This window comes from Vombatus ursinus, unplaced genomic scaffold, assembly GCF_900497805.2.
Source record: "Vombatus ursinus unplaced genomic scaffold, bare-nosed wombat genome assembly UNPS02014798.1, whole genome shotgun sequence".
NCBI classification, from domain to species: domain Eukaryota; kingdom Metazoa; phylum Chordata; class Mammalia; order Diprotodontia; family Vombatidae; genus Vombatus; species Vombatus ursinus.
Genome location: NW_020954576.1, coordinates 21,839,608 through 21,858,661, shown reverse-complemented (window position 1 = coordinate 21,858,661; position 19,054 = coordinate 21,839,608). Strand labels below are relative to the sequence as shown.

Genomic DNA, 19,054 nt, shown 5'->3' with positions numbered 1-19,054 from the left:
ACTTTTGTTTCTTTCTACTTATTTCTTGGGAGAATTTTGTTTGCTGCTAATTTAACTTTGTAGAGCTCAAGGGGAATATTCCTCATCTGATTTCTCTTATAAATGGGCTCACTCATTTTCTATGAGCCAGTTAGAGGATCCCAGATCCTGACCCCAAAGTTCTCTGCTCTTTGGTGAGTGAGGTCAAGTGGAGCATATGGATACAATGACTTTTTTTTTATCTCCATCCCATCCCAGGTTATGATTTGAGTGCAACAAATTTTTGCACTCTATTCCGTTTTTATTGTTCCCCAAGCATTTTACCTTTATTTGGCATCATTTTGACTTTTTTTATTCTTGGCCAGAGTACAGGCCAAACACAGATTCCAATTCTATCAGTCTCTGAATTGTTACTTCCCCTACCATCACAAGTAACATTTGCTAACATGTCTAGAAAGAAATCAGTTATCGGAACCTCCCCTGCTCTTATCTTGCTTTAGTTTTCACTGCTAATTCTGTTTCTCCGTGACAACCCTTGGAACTCCTTCTTGATACTACTGGTACTATATAACTTCTGTTTAGAAAATCATTCACTGAAGGTATATATTTCAGACACAGAGAACAATAAAAAGACTAGGAAGATGATGGCGACCAGAACATCTTATAAATACTATATAATACTAACTGGAAGCAGACACATAGGTAAAAAAGGCAATCCACAGTCTTTCTGATAATAGGATAAAATCCTCTCCACCTTCCAAGCTCCAAGGCTGTCACCCCCATTTCCGACAGCAGCCATAAGGGAACCAAGTGTGATTTCATGGAGGGGAAAAGCATTAAAGCGGGAATCCAAAGACCAGTCTTCTAATCCCAGCTGCGCTACTAACAATCACAGTGATTCTTTAGTGAGTGGCTTTGTCTCTCTGAGTCTCAGTTCTGTTGTCTGCCTTATGATGGCTAAAATCCCTTCCAGTTCTCATAGTCGGTGAATCTGAAGGACACCATAAGTTAGCAAGTATTTATGAAGTGATTGCTATGCACCAAGCACAGTGCTAGGCGGTGGGGACGCCGAAGCAAAAATAAAATTATTCCTGTTTTCAATGAGCTTCGGTTCTATTGGCAGAGAGAAAATGACCATTTTGTAGATATATAGATTTGGAATGGACATCTGAGACCCACTAGTCCATCTTCCTCAATGTATAGATGAGAAAATCGAGGCCAAGGGAAGTTACATGCAAGCTCAAAGTCCCACAGCTAGTAAATGTCAGAGATTGGATATGAGCCCCCAGGCCCTATATAAGTGTGTGTGTTTATATATATATGCAAAATAAATGGAAGATAAATTTGAGATAAATGATGTAATGCTAGTGGGAAGAGATAGAATTGGAAAGAGTTGGGAGATTACCTCCAGGACTTGTCGTTATCAGTAGGGCCAGTAGCCATGGCCTTGTTGGGATCCTATCATACTAAAGAACTCAACTAGTGGTAAGGAAAACCAGGTAAGAATGTATGGATAACTCCACACAACTCATCTCCACTGCTAGATGAAAAATTCAAAGCACTTCTCTTACTGGAGGCAGGTCTTAGGCCATATTGATGGGCAAGACCCAGCGGATAAAGCACTGGGCCTGGAGTCAGGAAGACATGAGTTCAAATATGATCTCAGACACTAACAGTGTGACCCTGGGCAAGTAACCTAACCCTATTCACTTCAGTTTTCTCATCTGTAAAATGAGCGGAGCAGGAAATGGCAAACCACTGCAGTGTCTTTGCCAAGAAAACCCCAAAAGGGGTCACAAAGAATGAGACACAACTGAAACAACTGAACAACAATAACACAACAAAGACCAGCTTTCTTCTCACTATTGTTAGCTATTTTCTTCTCTTACTGATATCCATTGAGCTTCCTGAATTTCTCTACTCAGAAAGCATTTATAATTTCAAGCAGGCCAGTACTGTTTGATCATTCTCCTGAGTTAGTACCAGCCAAAAAAATAAAAAAAAGGCTAAGAAAGTTGATAGTTTATCAGTGGTGTCGAACCCAAATAGAAAGGAATCCCTGCTAGCTAGAAAACCACAAGTTAACATTGTCTATGTTACATAGTTATTGTTTAGTCATTTCAGTTGTGTCTGACTCTTTGACCCCATTTGGGGTTTTCTTGGCAAAGATACTGGAGTGGTTTGCCATTTCCTTCTCCAGCTCATTTGACAGATGAGGAACCTGAGGCAAACAGAGTTAAATGACTTGCTCAGGGTCATGCAGCTATTAAGTGTTTGAAGCCAGATTTGAATTCAGGAATATGAGTTTTCCTGACTTCAGGCCTGGCACTCTATCTACTGCACCACCTACCTGCCCTTCTATGTTACATTGCATTTATTTTATTTTTTCCCAATTACATTTTAATCTGGTGCAGGGAACACTAGAGAGTTTTCCTAGCTGCTTGTAGGCCTTAAGCTTGACACTTCTGGTTTAAATATATTAGCTAGCATATCTCATGCCTAAAATGTATGATGCACCTCAAAATGATATGCACATTAGACCTCTTCGGATGTAGTACCATAGAAAGCAAGGCTGGAGCTACACTGGGGCATTGGAAAGTCTGATCCCATTTAGGGAACATTTACATTGAGCTTGTTATACCCTCCTAGTTGTTTCTGAGTTGATATGTTTATATTTGCCCAAGAATTTCACTCTTTACCCATTAATACAAAAGTCCTGCACACAACTCTCATAGAATTTCCTTCTACCTTGGATAAGAGATGAGCTCACTTAGGGAAAAGTCATAAAGGATCATAGATTTAGAACTCAAAGGGACCTTAGAGGTCACTGAGTCAAACCCCTTCATTTTACAGCTGAGGAAAGTGAGGCCCATGGAAGCTGATTTCTCCGTGTCACGGAACTAGTGAGTGACTAATTACAAGACCATCACTCTTTATAACACTGACTTTCTCATTCTGAGCCCCAGTTAGGGACCCCAAGCCGTCACTAGGCTCCCTTCCATGTTCCATTAAACCAAGATGTGAAAGGTCTGAAAGAAGCCAATGGCCTAATATGGCATTTAATGAAGTGTTTTCCTATCAACACCCTCCCAGCAACTTTGCTGTACAGAAAGGTGATTGGATTGTTCTGTCTTCCCTGGAGAGCATTCCTGGTGGATCAATTTAAAAATATCCTTGGATCTACTCATTTCTAATGCACATGTGACTTGATGACCCTTTGTGCAATGGGGCAGCTCTGCATTTGGTATCTTTCATCATGGACTAGCCTTCTATTTTTCTCCCTATTGGGCAATGAAACCTTATTATAGTCTGATCCCCAGGGAGGGTAGTGTTAGAGGTGACAAAGAGCTATGGCAAATTTCCGGAAGTTGGACCACTTTAGAAATGGGAGGCAAAATGAGTCCCAGTGCTATCGTCCATGTCAAAGAGAGTTCCTTCCACAGCAGCTGATTGGGGAATGAATGATTGAGAGCCAATACTTACTTCATTTGTGGTACTTAACAAATAAGAGACTGGGGTGCAGCGCACCTAGGTGGCACAGTGGATAGAGCTCAGGCCCTGGAGTCAGGGAGATCTGAATTCAAATCCAGCCTCAGACACTTAGTATCTGTGTGACCCTGGGCAAGTCACTTAACCCTGTTTGCCTCAGTTTCCTCATCTGTAAAATGAGCTGGAGAAGGAAATGGCAAACTACTCCAAGTGTCTTTGCCAAGAAAACTCCATGGGACAGCTAGGTGGCACAGCAGATAGAGCACTGGCCCTGAAGTCAGGAAAACCTGAGTTCAAATCCGGCCTCAAACCAAACACTTGACACTCAGTAGCTGTGTGATCCTGGGCAAGTCACTTAACCCCAATTGCCTAAAAAAAAAAACTCCAAATGGGGTCACAAAGCATCAGATGTGACTTAATGACAACAGATATGTAGAATATGGCAGTGACTGGCTTTTATTTGGTGGCATAGAGTGAATGCAGCTGGGAGTGTGTTACTTGGTACAGAAAGGGCATTTGAAGTAAGAGAACATGCAGGAACATGAGTCAGTAGAGGCTGAAAGATGTGGGTCAGGGGTCCTTCTGGTATTTGTTCTGCTGATGTCTTCCTTTGTTGTAAAGTAATGGAGGTGTTGATGGCTATCTGTGTCACTCCAGAGTCATGGCTTATGCTACTCCAGCATCCCGCTGTGGCTTGCATCAGAACCGAGGAATCAAGTGATGATGGTAACCGTGGGTCAGGGTCTGCCTAGCATTGCCTGCCTAGATCGTACTAGCTAAGTTTGTTTCCATTTCCTGTCCCTGGAAAAGGGTACTTGGGACACTGGGCTTTTCTAAACATCAAGGCCCTTCTGCCTGTTCAGTAAGGAACCACCTTGGCTGGAGTCCTGTAAAGAACTACCTTGTATTGAATTTCAGGCTGTAGCTTGTTCCACTAGAATGGGGTTGTAGCGTCTTTAGATTTATTAGCATCACATCTGCCAGGTTAATTTCTTTCTTGTGCCTTTTCACGTACCCTCCCTTGTTCATTGTTATGCTAAAGCATAGAGCAAGACTACAATAAGTTTCACAGCCCCAGCATCACCTTGAGATCTGATTTTCGGAGTGTCCCCCATCCCACTTCCATTCTTGCCTGTGTAACAGATATGCTGCCTTCTCCTCCAGAGAATTGTACACTGGCACAATGGGGCCTGGAGGAGATGCACAGGTGGCGGTCTCTGCCCGTCCCATCTATCTCCTCATCTCCAGCACCTGACAGAGCACTCAGTCTCCAGAGCTCCATGCCTCTGCAAGCCATCTGTCCCACCCTCTTGTCTCTCGATGCTGGTGCAGGGCTTGGCATTGATACCCTACAAACCATCCTGCTCACATACTGTCAAACAGCAGAAATGCTGCTGCACCTAATTGAGTTATTTAGCTACAAGGCAAGTGGAAGCCACAGCCGCATTGACTCACTCAGATCACGTTCAGTGTGAAGGACTAGTTCCCCATAGGCCCAGGTCCAGCTGCAGGAGAATCTTCAAGCAAATAAAAGGCGATGGGGATCTGGATTAGGGAACGAAGTTTGAGTAGATACCGTGCACTGAATTTTAGCATGGAGTGGCCATCAGTCACGTCAAACCCTACAGCAGAATGGAAGGCCATCTTTAATCTGGCCCTCACTTACCTTTCCAGCCTGACTTCCCACTGTTGTAGCCAGCAGGTTAATCAGCAAGCATTGATTAATCACTTACTGTGTGCCATCACTGTGCTAAGCACAGAGATATGAAAAGGTAGATAAAAACATAGTTCCTGCCCACAAGGAGCTCATGTTCCAATGCAAGATGTATACCATGGAGATGGGAGAGAATCTCAGAGAGAAGGCACCAGCAATTAAGGGGACAGTGAAAGGCTTCCTAGAAAAGGCAGAATTTGGACCATGTCTTGAAGGAAGCCAGAAGGTGGAGGTGAAGAGGCAGAGCCTGACAGATATGTGAGACAGCCCTTGAAAAGACACGGAAGCAGGATATGGAGCGTTTTGTGCAACAGACAGTGAAAAGGCAGCTATTGTCAGACCATAAAGTATGTGAAGACTGGAGTGGTCAAAAGGGACCATGTTGTGAAGGGTTTTAAATTCTGAACAGTGAATTTTATATTTGATCTGCAGGTAATAGAGAGCCCCTGGAGTCGAAAGGGGTGGGGGGCAAAGAGGGTTGGGGAAAGGAGATGACATGGTCAAATCTACAATTTAGGAATTCCCCTACTAGAACATTTCTATTTCAGCCAAAGAGGTTTATTCATTTTTCTCCCTCTTCTCTTCTTCCTTTCCCATCCCCATCCCCCAAGCAACTGCTGGCACAGTGGATAGAGTGCTGGGCCTGGAGATAGCAAGACCTGAGTTCGAATCGAGCCTCAGGTGCTTTAACTAGCTGTGTGACCCTGGGCAAGTCACTTAACCTCTGCCTCAGTTTCCTCAAGTGTTAAATGAGGATAATACCTCCCATGATTGTTGTGAGGATCAAATGAGAATAATAATTATAAAGCACTTGGCACAGTGCCTGGTAAATGGTGCTTAATAAATGTTTATTTCCTCCTTGCCCCCAGCTCTGTTTACATACACACAGCAAGGATTTTTAACTGAAGGAATTTATTCATACTGTTCCTCTACCCTAAATGTCCTGCTGTCTAATTCTTTCTTCGACGCCCAAAACTGAAAGTGCCTGATGTCTCCATCTCTTCTTCTGAATCCTTGTGACTCTCATTGTCTGTACCACCCATCTGGCACTGCCTTATATGATGCTGTTATTTAACTTTTCCTGCATTTTGCCTTGTGTGTATCTTGCCTTGCCAACTAGACTCTAAGCTGCTCAAGGGCAGGAACTGGGTCTTTGTATCACCCATACATCCCAGCGCAGTGTTGATCAAACAGTAAATATTCATAAATATCAATTAATAAGCACTAACTTAACACCTGCCATCTCAATTAATAAGCACTAATTTAATACCTACCATGTCCGATGTAAATGTGCTAGAGGTAGGCGGTGTAGGCATAAAGACAAAAATTAAATAGTCGTTGACCTCAAGGCACTTACATTCTATTGGAGGAGATAAAATATATACACATAAGTAAATACGTGGTTTTTAAACAAGCATTTACATAGTGCTTACTATGTGCCAGGCACTGGATTAAGCACTTTACTCATTTTATCCTCACAACAACCCTGGAGAGTAGGTGCTCTATTATCCACATTTTACAGATGAAGAGACTGAGACAGGCAGAGGTTTAAGTGACTTGGCTGGGCTGGAATAGCTAGTAAGTATCTGAGACCAGATTTGAGCTCAGATCTTCCTGACTTCAAGTCCAGGGCTCTGTGCTGTAGCTGCCTCTCCGTGTAAAATAAATGTAAAATAATGGGGGGCTTGGAAGGCATGAAAGAGGAGAAGCAGTAACAGTATTTGAATGAATGCACTTAATATATAAGAACACTCGGGCACAATAAAGTAAACAGGCATTTATTTATTAAGCACTTACTGTGTGCCGGGCATTGCGCTAAGCATACAAAAACAAAAAACACCACTCTGTACAAACAAGACATAGCATGAATTGGAGCTAATCTTAGAGGAAAGGAGTAAGATGATCTTAAGTGAGTTGTCAAAGATCACACTTATTGACCTAACACTAGTACCCAGGTTTCCCGCTTCCTAGCCCCATGTTATTTATATAACACCACAGCCACCCACAGTGGTGATGGCAAGTCCCCTCAGAAGACTTGCATTCAGAAGTTTCTTCTTTCCAGACATGCAGTGTTCTGTGCCAAGTACCTTAATTCCAGCTCTCCTCTTACATTTCTAACTTTTGACGGTGTGCTGGATCAATCAATCAAGAAGCATTTATTTTGCACCTGTTGTATGCCTGGCACTGTGCTGGGCCCTGGTAATACAAAAACAAATGAAACAGTCCCTTTCTTCAAGGACGTTAGAAGAAAGGTAAACTAGGATGCTGTGGATGAAGTTGGCAAATCCTTACCTATCTTGCCTTTCTCTCCCTCAAATCTTATACCCTCAGCTGCATAAAAGGTCTTGGGAAAGGACCCTGAGCTGGGAGGCAGGAAAGTTGGGTATGAGTCCAGATATGTCGTTGAGTAGCTGTGTAACTTTAGATGAATCGCTTTTCCTCTGAAGACCTCAGTTCCCCCATCTCTAAAATGGGGTGAGAAATGAGAGATTGGACACTAGAGGATATCTAAGGATCTTTCCTGTAGGTTTTCTAGCATTCTTATTCATGAGCTGCATGTCCAGGGTCAGCCTGATTCCTCCATCTGTGTTGCCTCCCTCCTCATATATTCCCAGGGAACTTTTAACCTCTCCTTTTCTCCTTCACCTTGTATGTGTTATGTCCTCCCTCTCTCCCCCTTCTTGAGGGCAAAGATTGTTTCATTTTTTCATCCAGAGCATCTAAAATAGTCCCTTGTACACAGTAGGCATATAATAAATGTATGTTGACTAAATCTCTAGAGTGCTAGAAAGCTCAGCTCACATGCAGTTTTCCCTAACTCTCCATCTCCAGGTACTAGTGCCTCTTCTCCCAAATTACCTTATATGTCTGCTTATGTATATTCATGTTGACTCTTTCTTTTTATGATAAACTCCTTAGGAACATGGACTGTTACATTTATGTTTTTATGTCCCCAGTGTCTACCACAAAGTAGATACTCAACAAATGCTTATTGAGAGATCAAGTTGTTGATTTGCATCTGACTCAGAGAATCTTGGTATGAATTTTGGCTTGTGACTTTGGGCAGGTCATTCCACCTCCTGAAGGCATAATCTCCTCCCCTGTAAAATGTGGAGATTGAACTAAAGGATCTTTAAGGTCCCTTTCATAGAAGCACAGGACACAGAATGTTTTTGTTCAATTTTTATTGATATCATTTGTTTTCACATTACACTTCTTTTCTATCTACCTATACAAACACACACATCTATATAAAACCTTCTTTTCCATATGTGTATATGTGTGTATGTATATGTGTGAATGTGTGTGTATATCTCTTTCTCCCAATCTCCAGTTCTATATCAATCCATCCCTCTGCAACAAGCTATAAATAAGAAAAGAGAAAAAAAAACAGTTCACCAAAACAAACCAACCTATCAGCTGAGTCAGGTGGTATTGGCAATGCTCCATACTCATAGTCTCCTCCCACCAGTTTTCAAAGAAGAGAAGAATGCAATTTCTCATCTCTCCTCTGGATCCAAACTTGATCATTATAACTACAAAAGCATTCAGTTTCATATTTTTTTCTTTCCATTTTCATTGTCAAGTTATCATGTAGATTGACTTCCTTAGTTCTAAAGACTTTACCCTATGCCAATTCATGGAAGTCTTTTTTCCCATGTTTCCCTAAATTCTTCATATTGTCATTTCTCATGGCACAGTGATAGTCCATTTAATTCCTATACCATAATTTATTTATCCATTCCCCATTAGATGGATGTTTACTTCATTTTCAGTTTTTTGCTACTACAAAAGTTCTGCTGTATTTAAGTGCATACTAATAACTTTGGAGAGAGCAGTTTGGGGATAGATAAGTCAAGTGGTGTAAAAAGTTGCTGGGAGGGTAATGGATGGCTGGCCTATATTTGATACAAAGATTTTTTTTAATTGATAGTTTCCCTTATCCTTGTTGCATTGATTTTGCTTGTGCAAAAGTTTTTCAATGTCATGCAATAAAAATGTATCTGTTTTGATCCCCCTTCCCCTTCTTTAAGAACTCTATCTTATTTAGTTTTCTTCTAATATGCTTATTACATGACCTTTAATATTCAAATTGAGTATCCATTTTGAGCTAATTGTATAACAGGTTGCTTTAAACATGATTTTTGGAGCCATAGAGTCTTATAAGTTGTAAGGAACCTCAGAGATCCAATCGTCCATCTGATATAATTATTCCCTCCACAATATCCCATATGAGAGGCCTCTTCTTGAACATGCATAGTTAAAGAGATTCCTCACAAGACAATCTATTTAATTTATAGTCGGTTCTGAGTCTTAGAAAGTTTCTTTTGTTTTAAACGGGGAGAGAGAGAATGAATGAATGAATGAGGGAGGGGTTCCTGGAGGTGGTGGCATTTAAGCAGGACCTTGAAGGATAGGTAAGATTTTGACAGGCAATTACTGGATGGGGGAGGGCATTCCAGGTATGAGTTGGTAATGAAGTCTCTCCTTTTTTATTGAGCCAAAAGATTAAATAGGTAGACCTGCATAATATATTATTTTTTCTTGTTGGGGAAATGGCAAAATTAGAGACTATGAGGCCTGATTCTATTGGAACTTGTCAGTCTTATTGTTTCCCTTTGGTTAAATGTACATATTTAGACTGTGCTCAGAGGAAGTCATTTATTGGGTTCCAGGAGGCTCATGGTGTAGGACATATTAGATTCTTGATAAGCTTAATATATCTGTATTAATAATTAATAGGACAGCCTTGTTGCTAACTTTAAATCATAATTTGATTCAATTCATTCCATTTAAAAATGTGATCCCAATTCTGAAATTCCTATATATATGCAAGAGATATGTAAATATACATACATATACATAGATAGATGATGAGAATATAATCAATTCTAAGGTCCCTTTCTTTATTCCTAAGAGAATTACATGCTTGTGGTAAGCAAGACAAGCTACACTGCCATTTCTTGGATAACATTTAAAGTCTGCAAATGGGTACAACTTCTTTCTCTGGGGATTCCAGTGAATTCTCTGTGGAAGATTGCATATGTGTTTTTTAAATGTAGCAATTTAAAAAATAAAATTTAATGGAAAGAGATAAGCTTTCCCCAACACAGACCTGTTCTGATTTTATACTTTCTTAATCTGTTTTATATGCTGCTACAGGAAATTAAATCAGAATTGTCATCTTTGTCAAGTATATATGTGCAACAGTAAGGAATGGAAGGTTAGGCACAGAATTGGGGAGAAGAAAACTGCAGGAAACCATCATTCTGATGTGGCCTGGGATTTATTATCATTTTATTTGAATGGGGAAAAAAATCCAACTTGGTCCTGGCTGCCTAGTTGAAGGGTTGTTGACAGGATGGGGTGAGACAAATTCATGCCTGGAACCTAATTAGGGAGCAGCTAGAAGGCCAGTTTGACTGAACTGTAGAATAAATGAATCTGGGAAGTGGGTGGGAGCCAGATTGTCAAGGCATTTAAATGTCAGGCTGAGAATTTTATGTCTAATCCTAGAGGCAATAGGGAGTCATGGATAAATCGCTAAGTGGTGAGAGGGTGTTGATCAGTCTGCGTTTTAGGAATATCAATATGGCATTTGTGTGGCAGATATAAAAGCAAGAAGGTTGAAGGCAGGGTGACTAATTAGGAATCTGTTGCAATGATCCAGTTGAGAAGTGATATGGGCTCATATCACTTTGAGTAAAGATAGAGGGACAGATGTAAAAGATGTTGCAGACCTAAAATCAACACACTTTGATAATTTATTAGAATTGAGAGAGAAGGAAGAGTGAATGCTGACTTCAGGGTTACACACTTGGATGACTAGGACAGTAGTGGCCCCAGCCAAAAAGGTGAAGTTTGAAGGAGGGATGGGTTTGGAAGAAAATACAAGTTCGGGGGGGGGGGGGAGTACTAGGTGGCACAGTGGATAGAACTCTGGCCTTGGAGTCAGGAGGACCCGAGTTCAAAACCAGCCTCAGACACTTGACACATAGTAGCTGTGTGACCCAGGGCAAGTCACTTAACCCCGATTGCCTCATCAAAAAGCAAAAAAAAGAAAAAGAAAAGAAAATATGAGTTCCATTTTGGACATGTTTAGTTTGAGGTCTCAATGGGACATCTAGGTTGAGATGCCCAGCAGGCAGCTGATAATGTGGAACTGGAATTAAGAGAGAGATTAGGGCTGGAGATGCAGACCTGGGAGTCATAGATCTTATATGTACAAAGTTACTTGCATATTGTCTTTCCCATTTGAATGTAAGCTCCTTGAGGGCAGGGACTGTGCCATTTGCTTTTGTCTTTATCCCCAGCACTTAGCACAGTATCAGGCACATTGTAAATGCTTAATAAATGCTTATTGACTGAGACCACCAAAGGAGAAAGCATAGAGAGGGAAGAGAGAAGATCTCAGAAGAGAGTTTTAAAGGATGCCCAGGCTCAGTATATGAAGGGTAATGATCCCACAAAAGTAAATGAGAATGAAATGGTCAGATGGATAGGAGGAGAACCAAGAAGTAGCAGTGTTACAGAAGCAAAGGGAGGAGAGATTGCCTGGGGCCAAGAGGGGAGGGAAGGGGGGATTGAAAGTATCAAGGTACAGAGAGGTCAAGAAGGATGAAGACTGAAAAAAAATCATTAGGTTGAACAGTTAAGAGATCTCTAGCAAGCTCAGGGAAAGCAATTTTAGTTGAATGATGGAGTTGAAAGCCATATTGCTAGAGACTTACAAGTGGGAGGTGAGGAAATGGAGGCAATAATATTGAAGTTCTGGGATTTTGGCTGTGATGGATTGAAAGAATGGCAGGTTAAAGCGAAGAATTTTTCTTGAAGATTGAGGAAACCTGAGTGTGCCAGCAGGTAATAGGGAAGGATCCCATAGACAAGGAGAGACTTTTTTCAGCAAAGTAGGAGGTGAGGTTCTCTACTGAGAAGAAGGAGAAGACATTGTAGATGGGCTGAGGAGAGAGGATACAGAATCTTGTATGATTTTGATACATTCATTAGACACTCCTTGTGTTATAGGAGTGGAGAACCTGGGGCCTCAAAGCTACATGTGGTCTTCTAGGTCCTCATGTGTGGCCCTTTGACTGAATCCAAACTTCACAGAACAAATTCCCTTAATAAAAGGGGAACATGGACTCAGTCAAAAGGCGGCATCCAAGGACGTAGAAGGCCACATGTGGCCTCAAGGTCACAGGTTCCCCACTACTCTGTGGAGAAGAATATCTCTGTATTGTGGACTCAAATGCTTTTTTAAGTCAACAAACAATAATAAATACAGTGGTATCTGAGTATTATCTCTATCAGCCCATTGTGTGACACAAAAAGATGTGGTTTGGTGCATGTGTAGATTATTTATATTTAAAAAATGTTTTGTAGAGAGAGGGAAATAGACCTATGGATGAGTAGTTATTGATATTTTTGTCACTTTTTCATAATAATGTCTGATTTTTTCCCTGAAGACATTCATAATATTAGCTAGTATTTCTATGGTGTTTTAAGGTTTACAGAGCACTTTACTTATATTATCTCATTTATTCCTGGTGTCCTCTCCTCTTTCAGATACCTTGAGGATTGATCCTTGAATGCCCTCAAAGTTGTATCCCTTGTAGCATGGACTTCCTCTGTGTTTTCCTCTTTAAATGCCTTCAAGATGAGCCCTTGCCATGCTTTCTGTAAACTGATTTTTTCAGTACTTGATGATTTATAAGATGACACTACTCATAATCATCCACCATTTTCATCTGCAAAATTTTAGAAATGAGTTTCTTTTCTAAACTGGTGTTTTCCTTGGATACGTTCTCTCTCTGCTTGGCAAGATCAAATATTTCCTGCCAGAGGCAGTTTCTACCTTCTACGGGCTCCTTGTGGTTGATTACATCTGTCAAATTCCTTTAGGTATTGGTGATAGTCATAGCTGTTCTTTTTTTCATTTCCTAATTTGGTATAGATTTTAATCTTTTCTCTAATAAGTCAGTGATATGGCTGTATATAAATTACCTCCACATCAATAACTAGCCATTTCTTGTTAAATCAATTAAATTTTTTGTGATGTTATTTGGTTGGTGTTTACCATGGCCAACATCTTCCAAATCACTTCTCAATATAATCAGAAGTGAGGCTTCTGTATAGGCTAAAATCATTTGACCTCTCATTTCTTACTTTTGAACTATATTTTTCGTTCCTCTATGAAGAATGTTTTTCTTTATAAGATTGATTTTTAATTGGGAAAATCATCAATTTCTTCATCAAATTTTTCTACCTCTGAAATCCTCTGTGTTGGTGCAAAAACCACCATTATCTTCATTGTGATAGTTTTGCTAATACCAGTGAGCACAGAAAAAGATGATGATCTATCATCTCATGGTGTCCTTTGAAATGATGTTTCTTGTTGACTTGGAATGAACAGTAAAACCTTTATTTGCATCTTCCAAGTAGAACCTGTACACCATCTTTCCATTTAGCTCCCACTTACTTTGGTCTCCTGACTTCATTAACAGAGAGAACAATGTTGATTGATATGATTTAGTTTTACCAGTGGGGTGTCCACTCCTTGATCATTGCAAAAGAACTCTCATGTAGAGTGGTACCAGTGGTTAAATTAATGTTTATAGCTGGTCTAAAAACTGTGTGATTCTTAGCACCTACTGACTCTCTTTTCTACTATTCTGACACTGTCACTGTAGAAGGGCAAGGGCCGTATGTAGAACTGATGGCTACGTTGTATTTTTCTTTTTTAATGAGTTTTAATGAGTTGCCAAGGCCAAATAATTCATTATTGAAATATCTGCCCACTGGTGATGAGCACCACTGTATTTTGTTAGACCTGTCCCCCCAAATCAGAGGCTTTTAAAACATACAAATATATATTATAATTATGAATATATAATTTAGTCAAAAAGATAATATGTTCTCAGATTATATTCATAGAAACTTGGTGTCCAGAATGAAAGGAGTTACTGTTCTCTTGGATCCTGGCATAGTAAGAGCACACATCTATATTATTGTCAAGGACCTCCAAGGCCATCTTTTCTAAACTATACCTGGACAAGAATTCTTTCCATAATATACCTGACTGGTGGGCATCCAGCTTCTGCTTAGTGAACTCTAGTGGGGAGAAACTTCCCTGCTTCCCACACAAGCTCATTCTACTTTTGGATACCTCTAACTGTTTGGAAGTTTTTCCTTATATCAAGACTAAATCTGCCTCTTTGAAATATCTGCCCATTCATTGTTTCTAGGATCAAACTGAACAAAACTAATTCCTTTTCTACATGATATCCTTTCAGATACTTGGAGACAGCTGTCATGTTTTTCCTTCCCCCACCCAATTAATAATTCGGATAGGAGTTGAAACAGGAATATTTGGCTGTGACTATATGAAGAGAATCATACTGAGAGTTCAAAGATTTGAGTTTTGGTGCAAGTTCTGCCCCTTAATATCCTCTGCCTGGCATTCAAAGCCCGTGTAACCTGCACCATCCCTACCATTCCAGTATTCTTACATCTTACTTCACACCCACCCACACACGTATACCAAATACTCTTCGGTCTAGTGACACTGACTTTGTTATTCCTTGCACAAGACACTCCATCTCCAGACTCCTGGCTCCTTTCAAGTCCCACTAAAATTCTGCCTTCGACAAGAAGCATTTTCAGGGCCCCCTTAATTCTAGTGCCTTCCCTCTGTTGATTATCTCCTGTTTACCTTATGTATACTTCATTTTTACATAGTAGCTTTTTGCATGTTGTCTCTCTCATTACACTGTGAACTCCTTGGGAGCAGTCTGTCTTTTGCCTTTCTTTGTATCCTTAGCACATAGTAGGGGTTTCATAAATGTTTATTGAGTGACTAGATGTGTACCCTTTGCCACTTCACTTCACCTCTCTCAGACTCCATTTATTCATATGTAAAAAGAGTTAGACTAAGTGATTTTTAAGGCCTTTGAGGGTTGGTATGACAGAGTAGACTGGAGTTCAAATCCTGACTCTTACTACCTATGTGAATTTGGGCAAATTATTTAACCCCTTGGGACCCTAGTTCCTCTTCTATAAAGTGAGGGGGGTAGATTAGATAGTCTCTAAGATTCTGTCCAATTCTATTCCTGTCTTCCATATACTTTATTTTGTGGTGGTGGTGTTTGTTGTTCAATTATTTCAGTTGTGTTTGTGACCCCTTTGGGGGTTTTCTTGGCAGAAATACTATAGTGGTTTGCCATTTCCTTCTCTATCTCATTTTACAGATGAGGAAACTGATGCAAACAGGGTTAAATGACTTGCTCGGGGGTCACACAGCTAGTGTTTGAGCTTGAGCTCAGGTCTTCCTGACTCCAGGCTTGGTACTCTATCCAAAGAGCCACCCAGCTGCCCTTTATGCTGTATGTATCTCATACAATATACATGTCATCTCCCCCACTTGAGTATAAGGTCCTTGAGGGCAGGGACCAATTTTGCTTTTTTTGTTGTTGGTATTTTTAGCGCTAAGCAGTATACCTGGCATAGTGCTTAATAAATATTTGTAGATTAATTGACTGAGCCTTCCAACCTCTGAAAATAATCATTCTGCAGACATTAAGTGTTGACTGTGTACTCCTAGGAAAAATGAAGTATAATACCAATGCTTCAAGAGACTGACATCTAATAGTAGATAGGCAAAATGAATTGGCAAAACTTTAATGTAGTAAAAAAAAAAAAGTTAACTCATTTGAAATATCATAATGATAACCAGATGAGATCATAGATTTAGAAATGGAGAAGACCTTTGAAATCATATAATCCATTGAGCTCAGTTTACATTTGAGGAAACAGACACCCAGAGAACTGAAATGATTTGCTCCAGATCAGTTTTAACCTCAAATCTTTGTCTGCTACTGTCAGTCAGTAAACACTTATTAAGTGCCTACCAAGCAGCAGGCACTGTTCTAAGCACTGGGGGTACAAAAAGAGGCAAAAGACACTTCCTGCCCTCCAGGAGCTTACAATCTAATGGAGGAGACAACATGCAAACAAATATATACAGTTAAGCTATACACAGGATAAATAGTAAACAATTAAAAGAGGGAAAGCACTGAAATTAGGAGGGGTTAGGGAAGGTTCAATAGAAAGTGGGGTTTTAGGTGGAACTTAAAGGAAGCCAGGGAGGTCTGAACCAGATAGAGCAAAGGAGGGATGTGGGATCTGCCAAAGCAGAGAGATGGAGTGTCTTATTCTTGGAACAGCCAGGAGGCCAGTGGTGTAAGGAAATTGGAAGGGTTTTGGATATCAAACAGAGGATTTGGTATTTGATCTTGGAGGTAATAAGGGAGTCACTGAAGTTAATTGAGTAGGATTTGTGTGTGACGTGATTGGACCCTTAGGAAAATCACTTTAGGCGTGACATACTACTATAGCCTGGGAAGCCCAAATCAATTAGTGCCATGAGGAAAATTTTAACATTTCAGACAAACCGGAGTAGAATAATAGCAGTTAAGAAATCTGCCCCCTCCCCCCACCACACACACACTGCTGTGCTCCCAACACAGGTATGTCTCAATAAAGCCCATAGAAATGAAAATCTTTTGCAAATTAGGCTAGTCTTTCTTCTCTAATAATTTCTGGTTAATCCAGGTCATCCCCTAGGCCAGTGTTAAACTGCTGCTGCCTGCTTCCATCCTTTCTCCTAGATCTCATCATATTGCTAGCACTTCCCTTCTGAGTCGAATGCAAAAGAACATCTAAGCCCCTTTTCAACCAAGAGAATTTCTTTCCTATGAAGTGACTTGAAAGCTTCTCTGTGTAATCATGTGGATTTCTGCTTCAGACCATAAGACGCCCCAACTGTGAATCACGAGCTGGAGCCAATGCAGCGAGATGAGACTAAGCTAGGCTCCCCCAATGCCACAATCAAATCATAGATTCATTTTTAATCAGCAGACCATAGGGAAAACTAATAAAGCCATGCTGGCTGGACAGGGGGCAGCATTCCCTGTCTCTTCCCCAGAGAAGGCCAGGCATCACAGGATGCCCAACCCAGGCAGTAGACACAAAGACTCCCAAAGCCCCAGCCAGGAATACCAAATGTAAGTCTGTCTGGACTGTCTGTCCTCTACTCTCATTTGCAATTCATCTTGGTGTCTTTACACACCAGTTGCCTACTGGGCTTCCGTTTCTAGAGGGTGCCTGATGAAAATAACCTGTGTCCCCACATTGTGGCTGGGTGATTACAGCAGTTTTTCATAATTAGGTCAGTTCTTTGGGTCCAGAGGCAGTAAGCAATGGAGACCACAGAAATGGGATGGACAAGACACCTCAATGCCTGGGTATCCCAGCCCCTCCCTACGGCTCGGGTAAAATGATTTTCCAAAGGCAAGAAGCAGCACAATTACAGACCAAATTAAGGGTCTGAGCAAGTGCTGTATAGGAAAATGAGAAGGGGGGGATGACCCCATGGTTGGGGGCCAGAAACACAAATCTCAGGTCCTTTTTAAAGGATTTTTTTAAGACTCAAAAGGAAGCTTTGACCTTTCACTTTTGGCCACTTTTTTTTTTCCATTTTTGGTCTGTTTTCCATTCCATACAAGAGACCCAATTCCTGTCTCCCTGCCTTTCCTTAAGATGCATCTCAGTCACCATCTCCTGCGTGGAACATTTCCTGATTCCCCCTTCTTCTATTAGTACCCTCCCTCCCAAACTACCTTGTCTTTAATTACTTTGTATAGATTTGTCTTTATTCATATTACATTTATGCCATATGTATTTACTGTATCTTGTATGTACATATTTTTATGTGTACCTGTCTCTTCCTATTAGAGTGTGAGCTCATTAGGAGAATGGATTGTTTCCTCCTTGGTACTTGTATCCTCTGTGTCTGGTACCTCGTAGGTGTTTAATAAATGCTTGTTTCTTGATTTAATCAATTAGTAAACATTTATTACACTCTTATGTGTGATTGTTGATTGATCCCCCATTGTTACTCAGACCAGAGTGTGTTCTCTATCTGGGGTCTAATCTATCCTGAGAGCAGTTTTTATACCACAAATGACTTCGCTTCTCTCAGGCTCACCATCATTATTATAGTTTCACTGAGCAAGACATTTCTCCCTTCTAGGCTTCAGTTTCTATTTTAAAATGATGAGGTTGGACTACCTGCTAAGGTTATATTTCTAGCCTTAAAAACTCTTTGAATTCTGCACTTTAATCCCCAAAGCACAGGTTAAGAAGAAGAAAGAGGTAAAAGTATTAAGTAATCTGTCTATTTCTTTCATTCAGGCTTTTGAGCTTATGAAAATGACACACGGCAGAGACCACAGCCTGGCAGAAGACCTGATGCTGCTTTTGGGAGACTGTGAGGCCACTCTGCAAGTGGCATGAGTGGACCTGACCCTAGGCCACAAGACTATGACTCTGAAGTGAAGGAAAGAAGGCTGACCATTTCAGGCCTCGATTGTCCGGGTTAGGTCATAAACATTGGCTTTCTGTTTGCTGTGTGAACCTCACCTCTCAAAAATGCTGTGCTGTGTTTATCTAGGTGCCTAGTGTTGTCCGTGTGGTTTGCAAATAACAGGAACCACTGAGTTAAAAGAAAACTGAATTATAATAAACAGAAGGTTTGGTAGGCAATGCCATCTGGCAATTGGTGGTGAGTGTTTTGTTTTGTTTTTTTTTCTTCCTTATTAGCAATCTTAGTGTGTAAGTTCTCAGTGTGTGAAATACAGATTCAAGTCTATACGACTGATTCATCTGCATTGACTGAGTGCCTACTATGCGTGTAAGGTACGGTGCTACACACCGGAGATAGACAAAAATGAAACAGCATTTTTCATTCTACCTGTGAATTCTCTCCTCCCTCCACTAACAGATTTTCATAACTGTCATCTGGGGGGAAATCGG

General features: G+C 40.7%; 1 protein-coding gene across 1 annotated transcript in view; it reads left to right on the top strand.

Moving 5' to 3' along the window:
- Nucleotides 1-18,786, top strand: part of LOC114049841 (histone-lysine N-methyltransferase SMYD3-like) — a 1,050,735-nt gene extending 1,031,949 nt beyond the window's left edge. Inside the window, exon 12 of the mRNA XM_027871267.1 lies at nt 18,434-18,786. Coding sequence (XP_027727068.1) covers nt 18,434-18,535 — 102 coding nt within the window. The 3' untranslated portion in view covers nt 18,536-18,786. The remainder of the gene's footprint in view (nt 1-18,433) is intronic.
- The last annotated feature ends 268 nt before the right edge of the window (nt 18,787-19,054 follow it).